Consider the following 15,731-nt stretch of genomic DNA (forward strand, 5'->3'; position numbering starts at 1 on the left):
CATGCTCCACATGACCCGGACGCTGTACGCCGGCTCCCTCGGCCAATAAAGCGAGATGAGCGCTGCAACCCCAGAGTCGGTCACAACTGGACCTAATGGTCAGGGGTCCCTTTACCTTGGGTTACAGATGCTTCAGGTTGCGTTTTTTTGGGTTACGGACCCACCGAAACCTGGAAGTACCGGAACGGGTTACTTCCGGGTTTCGGTGGCCACGCACGTGCAGAAGTGCTAAATTGCGCTTTGCGCATGCGCAGAAACACCAAATCGCAACCCATGCATGCGCAGACGCACTGCTGCAGGTTGCGAATGCTGCGGTTTGCGAATGTGCATCCCGCACGGATCATGTTCACAACCCGAGCGTCCACTGTATTCTGTTGGGAGTCGCCCAGAGTGGCTGGGGAAACCCGGCCAGATGGGCAGAGTATAAATAATAAATTTTGATCATCATCATCCATAGCAAGGTCAGAAAACAAACGATATAACTATAACTATAAAGAGGGTAGGTGGGAGATCTAGCAAGTCCAAAGTGCCAGGTAAGAGGCTGGGATTCTTTACTCTGGGAACAGACCTGAGTGTCATCCTTGAGGGAACCAAAACAAAAAAAATTCCTTCCAGTAGCACCTTAAAGACCAACTAAGCAGTTCTTGGTATGAGCTTTCGTGTGCATGCACACTTCTTCAGACCAACACGGCTACCTATCTGTTGAGGGAACCAGTTAGTCCTGTCCCCTAAAGTGCCCACCCCTTGGTCCGGCCGCTATTGGCCAACTCAAATGTTCCCTGGCTGGCTGGAGAGGGAACTACGCCTCTCCTTGTCTCGGGACCCAGCAAGAGACACTGCAGGAGCAGCGGAATGCCACTGTGCTGCAATGTCACCCACCATTGATGGTAAGCGGTATTGCGGGCCCAGGCTCCATGACCCGCCACTGTGCCACGTTTATTAAACGACCACTTGTGACGACATTCTTACCTGCCACTGTTCTGAGTTGATCATTCCTCGTCAAAACTCTCAAGAAATTAATGAAATGTGGCTGCCCAGCTTCTGCAAGTTACAAAGGTGGTAAGAAGGGGATTGATTGAAAACATTGCCATATTAATAACAATAATAATAACAATAATAATAATAATAATCCATAATTGCTCTAAAAGGCAAAACAGATGGGGGCTCTGCAATACTTGAAAGAGATGCCCACAATACAGTTATACCTTGGTTCTCAAATGGCATAGTTGACAAACAAATCGGCTCCCGAATGCCGCAAACCCAGAAGTAAGTGTTTCAGTGTTCGAACGTTTTTCGGAAGTCAAATTTCCGACACAGCTTCCACTTGAGTGCAAGAAGCTCCTGTAGCCAATTGGAAGCCGCACCTTGGTTTTTGAACAGTTCTGTGGGTCGAACAGACTTCCGGAATGGATTAAGTTCAAGAACCAAGGTTCCACTGTATTACTACTGTTATTATTCATTAAATTTACATACAGGGCACTTTACGGTATACAAATATGAAATATATAACGTAACAAAAAGCAAACAAAAATCAAACCCTCCCCCACAGAGACATTTAAAAGGCCATAGATTGTTTTAATGCCTGCAACACCTTTATATTTAGTGAAATTAATAAGTTAACCGATTCCTGAAAGAATATTACCTCCTGATACATCCTTTGTCTTACCAACTTTGTTTTGTAAATAAAACCTTTGCGTGGACAGGCGGAGACCACCCCCCCAACCCCAGGTAAGCTCCCGCGTGGAATAAAGACACACAACACTGTGTTATGGTATTAAAATTGGTCACAACTTTAAGATTCAGATGTAGGGAGACCTTGGCTTAGGCCTTGGGCATTTATCCCTCCAAGTCCCCAAGCCAGGGATCTGGGGAACATCAGGGTTCATATGGAAAGAGGCGGTCCTTGAGGTATTGCGGTTCTGAGCCGTTTAAGGCTTTATAGGTCAAAACCAGCACTTTGAATTGGGCCCGGAAACTAATCGGTAGCCAGTGCAATTGGACTAGGATCAGTTTAATAAACTCAAACCGCCTTGCTCCAGTGAGCAACCTGGCTGTTGAGTTTTGCACCAGCTGAAGTTTCTGTACTGTCTTCAGACACAAAAGCCTACTTTTGTCTCTAGACTTGCCCACATTGGCATGAACCTGCCAGAAGGCTGCCCACAAGGCAAGGTGGTCCCTTGGCTGAGAAAGATTCTTGACCCCCGGAACAGATAGTTTGTTGCTGTTGTTTAGTTGTTTAGTCATGTCCGACTCTTCGTGACCTCATGGACCAGAGCACGCCAGGCACTCCTGTCTTCCACTGTCTCCCGCAGCTTGGTCAAACTCATGCTGGTAGCTTCGAGAACACTATTCAACCATCTTGTCCTCTGTCGTCCCCTTCTCCTTGTGCCCTCAATCTTTCCCAACATCAGGGTCTTTTCCAGGGAGTCTTCTCTTCTCATGAGGTGGCCAAAGTATTGGAGCCTCAGCTTCAGGATCTGTCCTTCCAGTGAGCACTCAGGGCTGATTTCCTTCAGAATGGATAGGTTTGATCTTCTTGCAGTCCATGGGACTCTCAAGAGTCTCCTCCAGCACCATAATTCAAAAGCATCAACTGATAGTTACTGAGAGGCGATTTTCACACAAAGCTTATCTACAATGGCTAGCCACTTCTCTTCGGTTGACCACTTACCCGTCATACGTACCGACTTCAGCACCTGAGCAATCAACCTGTTAGCCATACGCAGGCCCAAGCGGCTGGTGGTGCCCTCCACAGGCAGAGACTCCCCTACGCTGTGCTCTTTTATTAACTTGAGAGCACAGATGTTCTCCATGACGCCTGCAGAAGGGAACATCGGCAGCAGCATTTAAAAGTCACGTTAAGAGTGAAGGCTCTCGCTCGGAGACACCCTTTGCGGCCCACTTGCTAAGAAAGAACCCACCCTGGGTCAGGGTGGGCTGCGCGGTCAAGTCAGTACAGTGGTACCTTGGATTACATACACTTCAGGTTACAGACGCTTCAGGTTACAGACTCTGCTAACCCAGAAATAGTACCTCGGGTTAAGAACTTTGCTTCAGGATGAGAACAGAAATCGTGCTCTGGTGGAGTGGCAGCAGCGGGAGGCCCCATTAGCTAAAGTGGTGCTTCAGGTTAAGAACAGTTTCAGGTTAAGAATGGACCTCCGGAACGAATTAAGTACTTAACCCGAGGTACCACTGTAATAACTTACAGGGCGACTCTTAGTTCAAAGAAACAAACCCAGCTCAGGCCTAGTGAGCACTGCAACTCTTCCCAGCAGGGCCATCTTTAGTATATGCTGTGCCGGGGTGCAAATAACTGCCCAGCACCCCAATTTTTTGGGGGGGGGGCAGGCCAAAGTTCTTGAGCTTTTTTTAGGGGGCAGCTCAGAGTTGTGGAGCTTTTTTTGGGGGGGGGCACACAATTCTCTCCCATGCCACTGTTGGTGGCGGGAGGAGAGCAATCTCCGCAAATGCTTGGGAGGGAAGCTACGCAGCTCGTGTGAGCAGTGTGTGTGAGCTGGGCGGGCCTCTCAACGGCCTGCCAATCCCAGCAGCGCTTCATCGTCCATAGCAGAAAAGCCTGCGGTGCTCCAACGGGCTGTGCTCTGCTCAGCAGCGGCTTTTGGCTGGCCTGGCTCTTCAATGCCCGGGCTCCAAATCTCGGCCCCAGACCCTCAGCCTAGTGCCCCTGAGACAGTGGCGTAGCGTGGGTTGTCAGCACCCGGGGCAAGGCAAGTAATTTGCACCCCCTAACCCGTGGATTTGCGCCCCTTAACCCTAACCCCCAGATGTTGTGCCCAGTGCGGCCGGCCCCCCCTGCACCCCCCACACTACGCCACTGCCCTGAGAGCCCAAGGGCACCCCTAGTGCCTATGGGTAAGCTGGCCCTGCTTCCCAGTAGATTTTGCCCCAATGACACGGTTGCAACGACTGAAGATTCCCACCTCCACACAGATCCCAAAATCTCTCTTTTTAAAAAAAAAAAAAAAAATTATTAAGAGTTTAAAGATTACAAAAAAAGAAAAAGAATTAAACAAAACAATGCAATACAAAAACAAGAACACTACATATACATAACAAAACAAAACAAAAACAATTAAAAAAAACATCCAATACTTTCAATATCTTATCTTTCGTTTACTCGTTTCAGCGACCTCCTCGCACCTCCCTTTTTTGTATTCCACTTCAATTAACTGTTTCAGCAAATCCTTTCCATCTTCCTTAATTTTCTGTCCTATAATTTATCTTAACACATTCTAACCTTATTTTTCCCTTTAATCCATTAACAATCTATTTGTACTTAATTCTTTATAACATTTCTGCTAAAGCCATATAACTTCGTTCCAACATCTTTCTAACATTCATTAATTTTACAATATTTCTGTAAATAATCTTTAAATTTCTTCCAATCTTCTTCCACCGACTCTTCTCCCTGGTCTCGGATTCTGCCAGTCATTTCCACCAGTTCCACAGATCCCAAAATCTCATCATCTCCCCAACCAAATGGACTCTTGGGGGGGGGGCGGAGTTGCTTTAAAACATTTTTTTCAATTCATTATAAATTATTTCCCAATACTGTTTTATCCTTTTACAGGTCCACCACATATGAAAGAACAAACATTCTAAGGTGTGCCTTCTCTACACACATTTGTGTATGCCCAAGATCTTACCTGAAAAATTTGCAAACCGCCTGGCTGACTTCATTGCTGCGGTCAGTTCCTTGACAACCACAGTCCCATCAGCTACAGAAGAAGCAGAGCAGTTATGGAATCATTAAGAGTAGGCACCCCCAAACTCAGCCCTCCAGATGTTTTGGGACTACAATTCCCATCATCCCTGACCAGTGGTCCTGTTAGCTAGGGATGATGGGAGTTGTAGTCCCAAAACATCTGGAGGGCTGAGTTTGGGGGTGCCTGGTTAAGAGAGACCAAACAGTGTCATGCAATCCACCTCAATCTTCTAAGAGGATAGTCTATATCACATGCATTCCCAGCAGACTGTAATATGGAGAGAATCACATTGCCCTACCTTCAATGGTTGTCATAGGCACAAGGTGATAATGTTTCTGGAATATTATGACTAGTCTAAAAGCACCGTAACACATAAAGTACCCACCCACTAAAGATTGTATCCCTGCATCTTACTCCTCTCACCTCATTTCACAATCAGCCTCCACTGGGGCTGGATCTATACAGATGTTTTTTAAAAATGCTACAGAAAAACACGTTATAAAAGTTCTTAATGGAAAATCCCGTTGGTGACGGATCACTGCTCTATAGAGCCACCTGGTTTCACATGTTTATAACACATAACAATATAATTGACAAGTGTAGCTGAGTCCTGGGGTGGTTAATTCTATCACAATAGCCTTGGGTGCGATGGGCCTATCCATAAATGTGGTGTAATTACGTGCCCTCTGAGAGGCTACCTACTGCATCTCTGTTCTACGTTACGTTAGCCTCCTTCCAGAGATCACTCACTCTAAAGCCTAAAAGGATAGGGCATCTAATATTTATTTTCTGTTCTCTGTAATTGTACCAGAATATCTCAACTAGGTGCAAGCATGATCAGGTCACAAGTGGCTTGGTGCGGTGGTGGTCAATACCTTACTGGCCTTCCACCCACCTCAGAGTCAGAGGCAGCCAAGAAGAGAGGTAGAGAGGAGGGGGAAATCACAGCAGGAAGATGGGCTAAGGAAGCAAGGAAGCAACAGCAGACAGAGCCTAGTCCTCATCCCTAACAATTCCTCTTACTGAGCGGAGGACACCTGTTGGTGAGCCAGGAACATTTGTAGGGAAGGCGCATGGGTTGAGGTGTATCATTATAAAGGTTAACACAGCCTTTCTCAAGATCAGGTCCTCAGATGTTGCTGGACTACAACTCCCATCATCCCTGACCGCTGGTCCTGCTAGCTAGGGATCATGGGAGTTTTAGTCCAACAACATATGAGGACCTAACCTTGAGAATGGCTGGATTAACCTTTATAATGAGACTACCGTATTTTTCACTCCATAAGGCGCACCGGACCATAGGGCGCACCTAGTTTTTAGAGGGGGAAATCGAGAAAAAAAATCTTATTTCCCCCCCAGCCCCAAAGAGCAGCGTACAGGCTGCGCGCAGCCTGTCCACTTCTCCCAGAGCTGCTGGGGCTCCCGCTCGCTGTCTTGGCTTCCTCTTTAAAGGTAAAGGTAAAGGTACCCCTGCCCGTACGGGCCAGTCTTGACAGACTCTGGGGTTGTGCGCCCATCTCACTCAAGAGGCCAGGGGCCAGCGCTGTCCGGAGACACTTCCGGGTCACGTGGCCAGCGTGACATCGCTGCTCTGGCGAGCCAGAGCCACACACGGAAACGCCGTTTACCTTCCCGCTGGTAAGCGGTCCCTATTTATCTACTTGCACCCGGAGGTGCTTTCGAACTGCTAGGTTGGCAGGCGCTGGGACCGAGCAGCGGGAGCGCACCCCGCCACAGGGATTCGAACCGCCGACCTTTCGATCGGCAAGTCCTAGGCGCTGAGGCTTTAACCCACAGCGCCACCTGCGTCCCTCTTTAGCCTTTTTAGGCTTCCTCTTTAGCCGTGCACAATTTCTCTCGGCTGGAGGGGCTGCGCGCGGCTATCCCTGAAGCCTTCCGAGCGTAGTGCAAGTTCCCACTGCGCTCCTCAGGCTTCGGGTTCCTTTTGCTGAAGCCGGGAGAGCAAGACTCTCCTGGCTTCAGCGAAAGGAACCTGAAGCCTCCAGAATGCAGCGGGAACTTGCCTGCACTCCGAAGGCTTCAGGCGGCTATCCCTCTCCAGGCGTCAGCAAAAGCAACGCGAAGCCTCCGGAGCACAGAGGGAGTGCTCCCTCTGCGCTTTGGAGGCTTTGCGTTGCTATCGCTGAAGCCAAGGAGCCTGCATCCGCTCCGTAGGATGCACACACATTTCCCCTTAATTTTTGGAGGGGAAAAAGTGCGTCCTATAGAGCAAAAAATACGGTAAATATGGTCTGGAGTCCCTATGCTATTATAGCTTCAGGAAAGCTCCAGGGATGAGCAGGGCTTCTTGGGTCATAACTTGGATCTCAAACACCTTGGTACTCAGACGTTTAGCTCCCAAACGCCGCAAACCCGGAAGTGAGTGTTCCAGTTTGCAAATGTTCTTTGGAACCCGAACGTCCGACGGGGCTTCTGATTGGCTGCAGGAGCTTCCTGCAGCCAATCAGAAGCTGCGCTTTGGTTTCCAAATGTTTTGGATGTCGAATGGACCTTCAGAATGGATTCCGTTCGACTTCTAAGGTACGGCTGCACTGAAAGAGGCAGGAATTGTTCTCGCGCCTGTTCTCCCAGATTCGGGTCCTGTGAACTTGGGACATGCTTGGCAAAATGAATAACGTGTAGGAATGAACGCTCACCGGAAACTACCACAGAATTTATGGCTTGCTTTAGTTCTGGTCTAGTTAAATGGACCCCGATGGTTCTGAAGCAGGTCTCCACATCCGACACCTTCACTTTCTCATCCTTGAACTGGCTAAAAGTCTTGATGGCATTGTTCAGAACTACAGGGAGGAAGAACAGAAGATGGCAAAACTGTCGGCACTGATAATAAGAAGCATAATTTTAGAATCTTTTAAGGAGGACCAGAGACCCTTTCTAGTCTGTTCGAAAAATGTATTTTCCATATTTGAAGGCCGCAGTGGGGTTTTGAAGCTTAAGGGGGGGAAATAGCCGAACATATTAAGAAACTTGTTAAAGAAGATAAAACTGGATATGGTGAGATTATAAAATGCAACTTGGAAATTTTGATTATAAACATTGATGATGGGTGAGCAGGAAGCCATTTGTATTGTAGAATTGGATATAACTGTTGAATGGCTCGAAATAAAAGCTCGAAATAAAATAAAATATCCACCGATGAGACTGGTGACTGGGAGCGGCCACTGGAATAATAATAATAATTTATTATTATTATCTGGGCGGCTTCCATAGAAACCAAAAATACAGTAAAATATCACACGTTAAAAACTTCCCTGAACAGGGTTGCCTTAAGATGTCTTCTGAATGTCAGGTAGTTGTTTATCGCTTTCACATCTGCTGGAAGGGCGTTCCACTGGGCGGGCGCCACTACCGAGAAGGCCCTCTGCCTGGTTCCCTGTAGCTTTGCTTCTCGCAATGAGGGAACTGCCAGAAGGCCCTTGGCGCTGGACCTCAGCGTCCGGGCAGAATGATGGGGGTGGAGATGCTCCTTCAGGTATACTGGACCGAGGCCATTTAGGGCTTTAAAGGTCAGCACCAACACTTTGAATTGTGCTCGGAAACGTACTGGGAGCCAATGTAGGTCTTTCAAGACCGGTGTTATATGGTCTCGGCGGCCGCCCCCAGTCACCAGTCTAGCTGCCGCATTCTGGAACCGTATAACACCAGTCCTAAAGGATCTATATTATGGTTACCAGATTTTTTCCAATGAATCTGGGGACACTTTTTTTTTTTTTTGAAGCTGAGTAGCAACAGGGAGTCAGTAGTGGGGGTGGTGAGGCAAAAGACCCTGGGCCCAAGCACACATGCATATTGTATAAATGTGCAAAGCCCTTCTTTTGCACCCTGTGAAACATAAATGCCCAGAGTATTTAAAAAAACTGGGCAATCGCTTCCCACCCGCGGCTCCCGAGTCTCCCGAAGCGGTTACGTCCAGGTTTTTGCCATTCGAAAACCGAAACATTTGACTTCTGAGATGTTTGAAAACTGAGGTGTCACTGTATTATGTTTTTATTTATTGGAAGCCGCCCAGAGTGACTTGGGCAACACAGCCAGATGGGTGGAGAATAACAGTAATAGTAATAGTAATAATAATGAAAGAAAGAAAGAGGAGGAACATTCCTTAAAAACTGAGTCACAAAGCCTTTCCGTCTGACTGTGTTGGACTCTGTGTCCCTCAGTAGGCCTGGAAGCCAGGGAATAGACACCTTGTGGTAGGGGTGCAGGAAGCATGATACAAAAGAGGCTCCAAATCTGATCTTTTCAAAAAGCTGGATTTGAAAGAAAACTTCAACACAGGTTTCCCCCTCTAATAGCGTAATTCCCCACCCACCACTACTGTGTTCCTAACCTGTGCCTTCCCCCTCACCTTCCATTTCTGTGAAGCGTCGCAATTTGGATATCTTCTTCAAGACTTGCCCAATATCAATTTTCCCAGTTTCTGCAGAGGGGAAAGAGATTACATCGAACGATGGGACATCAAGTCCTGGGACCTTAGCTCCCACTGGACTCTTTCACTATTAAAGATCTCTTGAGAGCCAGTGTGCTGTAGTGGTTAAGAGCGGTAGTCTCGTAATCTGGGGAACCGGGTTCGCGTCTCCGCTCCTCCACATGCAGCTGCTGGGTGACCTTGGGCCAGTCACACTTCTCTGAAGTCTCTCAGCCCCACTCACCTCACAGAGTGTTTGTTGTGGGGGAGGAAGGGAAAGGAGAATGTTAGCCGCTTTGAGACTCCTTAAAGGGAGTGAAAGGCGGGATATCAAATCCAAACTCTTCTTCTTCTTCTTCTTCTTTTATATATCATGTCCCTCACACACCTGCAGCCCAAGGCACCTCATGGTTCCCGTTGCCTGGCAACAGCAGGCGACTGAGAAGGCAAGACCAAGGCCTCACCCTCCCAAGAGGTGTCCTCACTCAGTAATACTCACTGTCAGAAGATGTCCTCGTGATTAGCTGTTCATACTCATGTGGGTTTAAGCGAATGCCCATGCTCTTGAGGGTGGGATTGAGTTCGTCCAGCGAGATTCTGCTTTCCTGAAGGGTGTCGACGGCTTTGATGATGCCCTTCAGCACTAAGAGGTAAAGCAATGTTGAGTTTTACTCACGGTAACCAGCAACTGGTATAATGGCCCCCTGGCCAAAGCATTAAAAGTGAACCTCTGCACCACTCATCCCACTTTGAGGCCTTTCCAAGAAGCAAAGAGCTAGAAGGATAATCTAATCCAGCATTTCCTGATCTGCTAGTGTATTTTAGAACTAAATGGAACAAGGAATGTCTTCAGTGAGTCTAAAACAGGCATAGGCAAACTCGCCCTCCAGATGTTTTGGGACTACAACTCCCATCATCCCTAAATAACAGGACCAGTGGTCAGGGATGATGGGAATTGTAGTCTCAAAACATCTGGAGGGCCAAGTTTGCCTGTGCCTGGTCTAAAGCACTCATCTACAAAGAAGGCTGCTATGGCCTGGCCTGGCCTGGCCTGACCTCCTCCCAATCCTGTGTCTATGTTTTTGGTGAAACTGAATAATTCCATCATACTGTAAGCAGATGTACAGAAAATAGATGTCCTCAGAGGAGGCAGCTGTGTAACTGCTCAGGGAAAGAAAACCGTAGTTTGGAATGAGAGGGAGAGAGAGAGAGAGAGAGAGAAGCTGCATGCAAAAAGTCATCTGGAGATGTAGGGGAACCTCTCACTGGATATCTGATGTGGAAGCAGTGCAGCGTCTCCACCCCCATCGTTCAGCTCGCACACTGAGGTCCAGCTCTGAGGGCCTTCTGGCAGTTCCCTCACTGTGAGAAGTAAGGTTGCAGGGAACCAGGCAGAGGGTCTTCTTGGTAGTGGCGTCTGGCCCTCCCATCAGATGTCAAGGAAATAAAAAACTATCTGACTTTTAGAAGACATCTGAAGGCAGCCCTGTTTAGGGAAGTTTTTAATGTTTGAAGTTTTATTCTGTTTTTAGTCCTCTGCTGGAAGCTGCCCAGAATGGCTGGGGAAACCCAGCCAGATGGGAGTGGTATAAATATATTATTATTATTATTATTATTATTATTATTATTATTATTATTATTATTATTATTATTTGCGCGCACACACACACACACACACAAAGATTTGGGATCTGGTTTCCAAGGCAACACCAGTCTTCTGTCACTTATGACACTCCTAAATGCCAAGACCTTGAAGTCTGGCAGTGACCCACACACAGAGGGTGCGCAGCTAGGAGAATTGCCCGGAGTGGGGATTGGACCCTAGTCCCACCACTGATTTGGAGCCTGAGATGCTCCCCCCCCCCCCAAGCTTGACATCCTGATCTTGGGTCCCTAGGGAGAATGGGGTGGTGCTAGCCGTTCAAATCAGCCTGAGTCGAGACTGAGACTTGTTTGTTTGCCCTGCTACTCTCCCTGGGGAAACCTGCAGTTTACTGCTGAATTGGAATTTGGTTTTTTTGCAGACTGATGTCTGTTCCGAACGGTAGGTTTTCCTGGGGACAGTGGCAGGACAAACCCAACCCCTGCCTAAAAATCAAGGCACAAAGGTGTGAGAATGAGCCCTGAGCTTGCCATGGAAGGAGATCTCTATGCCATGAACCCTGTCCAGCGTCCTGAAAGACCTGCCTCTAAACACCCTAATTTTTAAGAAGCTTTATGCTGACTGGAGGGAACGTGGGTGGTGCTGTGGGCTAAACCACAGAGCCTAGGACTTGCCGATCAGAAGCAGTTTGAATCCCTGGGGAACCGGGTTTGCATCTCCGCTCCTCCGCATGCAGCTGCTGGGTGACCTTGGGCCAGTCACACTTCTCTGAAGTCTCTCAGCCCCACTCACCTCACAGAGTGTTTGTTGTGGGGGAGGAAGGGAAAGGAGAATGTTAGCCACTTTGAGACTCCTTCGGGTAGTGATAAAGCGGGATATCAAATCCAAACTCCTCCTCCCGCCCGGGTAGTCTTGAAATAATTTGTATCCACAGGAACCTTCTGAACCGTAATGATTAAGTCAGGGGCGTCTTACCCATAGACGCTAGTGGCATGGGGCGCCAAGTTCTGGAGGGTGCCAGGGAAGAGGTGGAGGCTGGACGCAGTGCCTCCTGGCATCAGCTCGCTGCCCTCACCCGCCTCCGCCATGCAGTGCCGAAGCAGCACCGCACCTGGAGCCTCTGTCTGCCATGGCCACCGTGGCACGAAGCTGCCAGATGAGCCGGGAGGTGCCACGTCCAGCCTCTGCCTCTTCCCCACCAGAGGAGCTGCCCTCCAGCTGCTGCCCACCTCCTCCAGCCCCGCCAGCAGCACCGTCCTCCCTAGAAAAAGGTGGACAGCTCTGGGAAACGGGGGGCGGGGGGCGGGAGGGAGCTTTGCACCACGGCGCCAGATATGCTTAAGATGGCCCTGGATTATTTGCTTATTTATTACATTTATATAGCACTTTTTCCTCCAAGGAGGTCTCAAGGTCCTGTGCATATTTCTCCCCACCCTATTTTTCTCTTCACAACAACCCTGTGAGGTAGGTTAGGCTGAGAGACAGTGACTGGGCCCAAGGTCACTTTGTGCAAGTCATCCAGTGGACATAGTTTATGAGTTAGTCAGTTAATCATAATAATAAGGTAAAGGTAAAGGGACCCCTGACCATTAGGTCCAGTCGTGACCGACTCTGGGGTTGCGGTGCTCATCTCGCTCTATAGGCCAAGGGAGCAGGCGTACAGCTTCCGGGTCATGTGGCCAGCATGACTAAGCCGCTTCTGGCGAACCAGAGCAGTGCACGGAAACACCGTTTACCTTCCCGCCAGAGCGGTACCTATTTATCTACTTGCACTTTAACATGCTTTCGAACTGCTAGGTTGGCAGGAGCAGGGACCGAGCAACAGGCGCTCACCCCGTTGCGGGGATTCGAACCGCTGATCTTCTGATTGGCAAGTCCTAGGCTCTGTGGTTTAACCCACAGCGCCACCCATGTCCCAATCATAATAATATTACCTAATAAATAACACTGAATTAGTAATAATTAATTGGTAACCACCCCTTCATGGATTACTGCCTTGTCGTGGTGAAGGGGCTTGAATAACTCCAAGAAGCTTGGAGCTATGCCGTGCAGGGCCACCCAAGATGGACAGGTTATAGCCGAGAGTTTAGGCTAAATGTGATACATCTGGAGAAGGAACTGGCAAACCACTCCAGTATTTTGCCAAGAAAACTCCATGGAGATAAAAAAAGGAGTAGCTCTGAGATTCAAGTGAGAGTTTCCAAGGCACGCTCTGGTTCATGGGGTCACAGAGAGTCGAATATGACTAAGACGACTAAACAACAACAACAACAATTGGTAACTATAATACTGCAAACCCTAGCAGATAGGTGAATTGAATTACGATATCCCAGCTCAAACAGAGCATCGATGGTGCCTCATATCCATAGCTGTCAACTTTTCCCTTTTCTTGCGAGGAATCCTATTCAGAATAAGGGAATTTCTCTTTAAAAAAGGGAAACGTTGACAGCTATGCTCATATCCTCTGCCCCTCCCCAGCTGAAAATCTCACTTACCTGTCAGATCAGAGAAGTGTGGAGTGTTGGTAAAGACTTTCATGAAGTCTTTCACAACTACCTTTCCATCACCTACAAATCAAATTGAGAAAGTATATATTTTAAAAAGTTTACCTTTTTAAACCAGTAGGAGGGGACAGGAAAAGGGGGTGGGGCGATGAATATAATACCTATATAACATGCTTCCCTCCCCAGTTGACTGTCATGGGGTGGAATTTGGAGAAAGGGCTTTGGTGTTGGCCAAGTTGAAGGACACGGAGAAATTGGACTACATCCCAAAGGACCATGAGGGGCCTGGGAACTAAATCCCAAGAGGAATGGTTGAAAAAGCTGTTAAGCCTGGAGAAGAGGAGATTAAGGGGAGTGTGAAAGCAACCTTCCAATATCTGAAGTGCTGTCTTGCTGAAGGTGTAGCAGACTTGCTCTCAGATGTTCCACAGGGGAGGCCAAGACCCAGTGGGTGGAAACTGCAGGGAAGTAAGCTTTTAGCAAAACTCTAGGAGAATCGCCATAGCGGTAAAAGCACTTGGATGGAAGAACAGCCTTCAAGAGCGATGGGCTCGCAATTGCCGGAGGTATTTAAGCAGAGGTGGAATGGCCATCTGTCAGCAATGCCACAGCTGCATCCTGCAGGAACTCCAATGTCCCTTCCAACAGTTCTAGGAAGCAAAACGGCCAAGCTGGACATCATTTTGGGCTAATGTTTCTCTGGGGCAGAATGGGAGGTTAATGTAGACCAGCGGTTCTCAACCTGTGGGTCCCCAGATGTTGTTGGACTACAACTCCCATCATCCCTGAGCTCTGGCCTTGCTAGCTAGGGGTGATGGAAGTTGTAGTTCAACAACATCTGGGGACTCACAGGTTGAGAAAGGCTGATGTAGACCAAGGTCCTCCAGATGTTATTGTACTACAACTCTAATTAGCTCCAGGCAGTGTTTTTTTCTGGGGGGACACAGGAGTATGCCTACCACTAAATATTTTGTGAATCTAACAGGAGAAGAAACTAAAAAGAAATAAATAAATTTTAAGTTTCTTCCCTAGCATGGTGAATCATTAGTTCCATTGCTACACCTGATGACGGCCTCATTTTCTGTCACGATGTTTCCTGAGTCACAAGATAGAAGTGAGAGTTTAATGTGTGAAGCAGCGTGGAATGCGGATGTGTGGTGTTTTACCAATGAATGTCAGGAAGATGTTTATGCACACAGCCTCATGCCAATGTGGAAGTTACTGTGAGCTGTCAGCTGTGTAATATGAGGCAATGCACGTTCTTTGTAAAGGTAAAGGGACCCCTGACCATTAGGTCCAGTCGTGGCCGACTCTGGGGTTGTGGTGCTCATCTCGCTTTATTGGCCAAGGGAGCCGAAGTACAGCTTCCGGGTCATGTGGCCAGCAGGACTAAGCCGTTTCTGGAGAAGCAGAGCAGAGCACGGAAACGCTGTTTCCCTTCCCGCTGGAGTGGTACCTATTTATCTACTTGCACTTTGACATGCTTTCGAACTGCTAGGTTGGCAGGAGCAGGGACTGAGCAACGGGAGCTCACCCCGTTGCGGGGATTCGAACTGCCGACCTTCTGATCGGCAAGCCCTAGGCTTTGTGGTTTAACCCCCAGTGCCACCCGCGTCCCTACGTTCTTTGTACTTTTGTCCATTTACTGTATTTATTTCCCCTGATCTGAATTATAAAATGGTGATTTTCTTGAGTCAAAATGAGAGTACCCCTAAACATTTTTTTTAGGGGGGGGGGAAGCACTGGTCCCAGGTGGCATGGGGGGTGATGGGAGCTGTAGTCCAACCACACATGGAGAGCACCATTTTGACTACCCCTGATGTAGACTGGGCGGTTGCAGAAGACATTGCAAGACAGAGAAAACCTCCCTGCTGCAGTGCTGGCTGGGTATTCCAGCAGTACGGATGAAAAAGTATTTCCTCCTGTACTTACCATCCACAGATACGTGTTTCAGAGCTCGCTTGAAATCGTGGTCGGACAGGTGGACCCCCATGCATCTCGCAAAGGCCGGGAGGTCGTGCACCGCCACCTTGCCTCCTTCAATTTTGTCGATGGCTTGAATGGCACCTTTCAACACTGCAGACATGGACACCTGATGTCTCAGCTGAACTTCAGCCTAGAACTTTATCCCAAGAACACACCTTGCACACAGTGTGTTGGTTCTCACTCCCCAGAGAGGGCTGTATATTCCTGGCCTGCAACAACCACTGTCCGTGAACGGTGTTGGCTGGGAATGCTGGAGCTTTGGAGTCCACATGCAGCAATGGGAACAAGCTTTTCAATTTTAAGTAAATAAATAAGCAAACAAACAAACAAACAAACGGAAGCATCACCACAGCAGCAACCAAAGGTAAGCATGGGGCGAAAATATTTGAGGAAATTCAGCAGGCCCCCTTGCAAACGGGACGAAGCCCCCCATCCTGCTTTTTTCACTTGTGAAGAGGGGCAGATACTGAGGGTTCAGGTCA

At 48.2% G+C, this 15,731-nt stretch overlaps 1 protein-coding gene across 5 annotated transcripts in view; it reads right to left on the bottom strand.

The window, feature by feature from the left end:
* The window catches only part of LOC310829902 (uncharacterized protein), a 122,868-nt gene that overhangs the window by 66,679 nt on the left and 40,458 nt on the right, over positions 1–15,731 (bottom strand). For 4 of the 5 annotated variants that reach the window (XM_083708915.1, XM_083708919.1, XM_083708918.1 and 1 more), the window contains 8 exons: positions 15,196–15,339; positions 13,255–13,326; positions 9,656–9,799; positions 9,097–9,168; positions 7,388–7,531; positions 4,671–4,742; positions 2,672–2,818; positions 970–1,041 (listed from right to left, as the gene is read on the bottom strand). In XM_083708915.1, the coding sequence (XP_083565041.1) occupies positions 970–1,041; positions 2,672–2,818; positions 4,671–4,742; positions 7,388–7,531; positions 9,097–9,168; positions 9,656–9,799; positions 13,255–13,326; positions 15,196–15,339 (867 nt within the window). The remainder of the gene's footprint in view (positions 1–969; positions 1,042–2,671; positions 2,819–4,670; positions 4,743–7,387; positions 7,532–9,096; positions 9,169–9,655; positions 9,800–13,254; positions 13,327–15,195; positions 15,340–15,731) is intronic. The other variant, XM_083708916.1, reaches the window with a different exon arrangement.

Source organism: Podarcis gaigeae, assembly GCF_964106915.1.
Source record: "Podarcis gaigeae genome assembly, chromosome: 13".
Lineage (NCBI taxonomy): Eukaryota > Metazoa > Chordata > Lepidosauria > Squamata > Lacertidae > Podarcis > Podarcis gaigeae.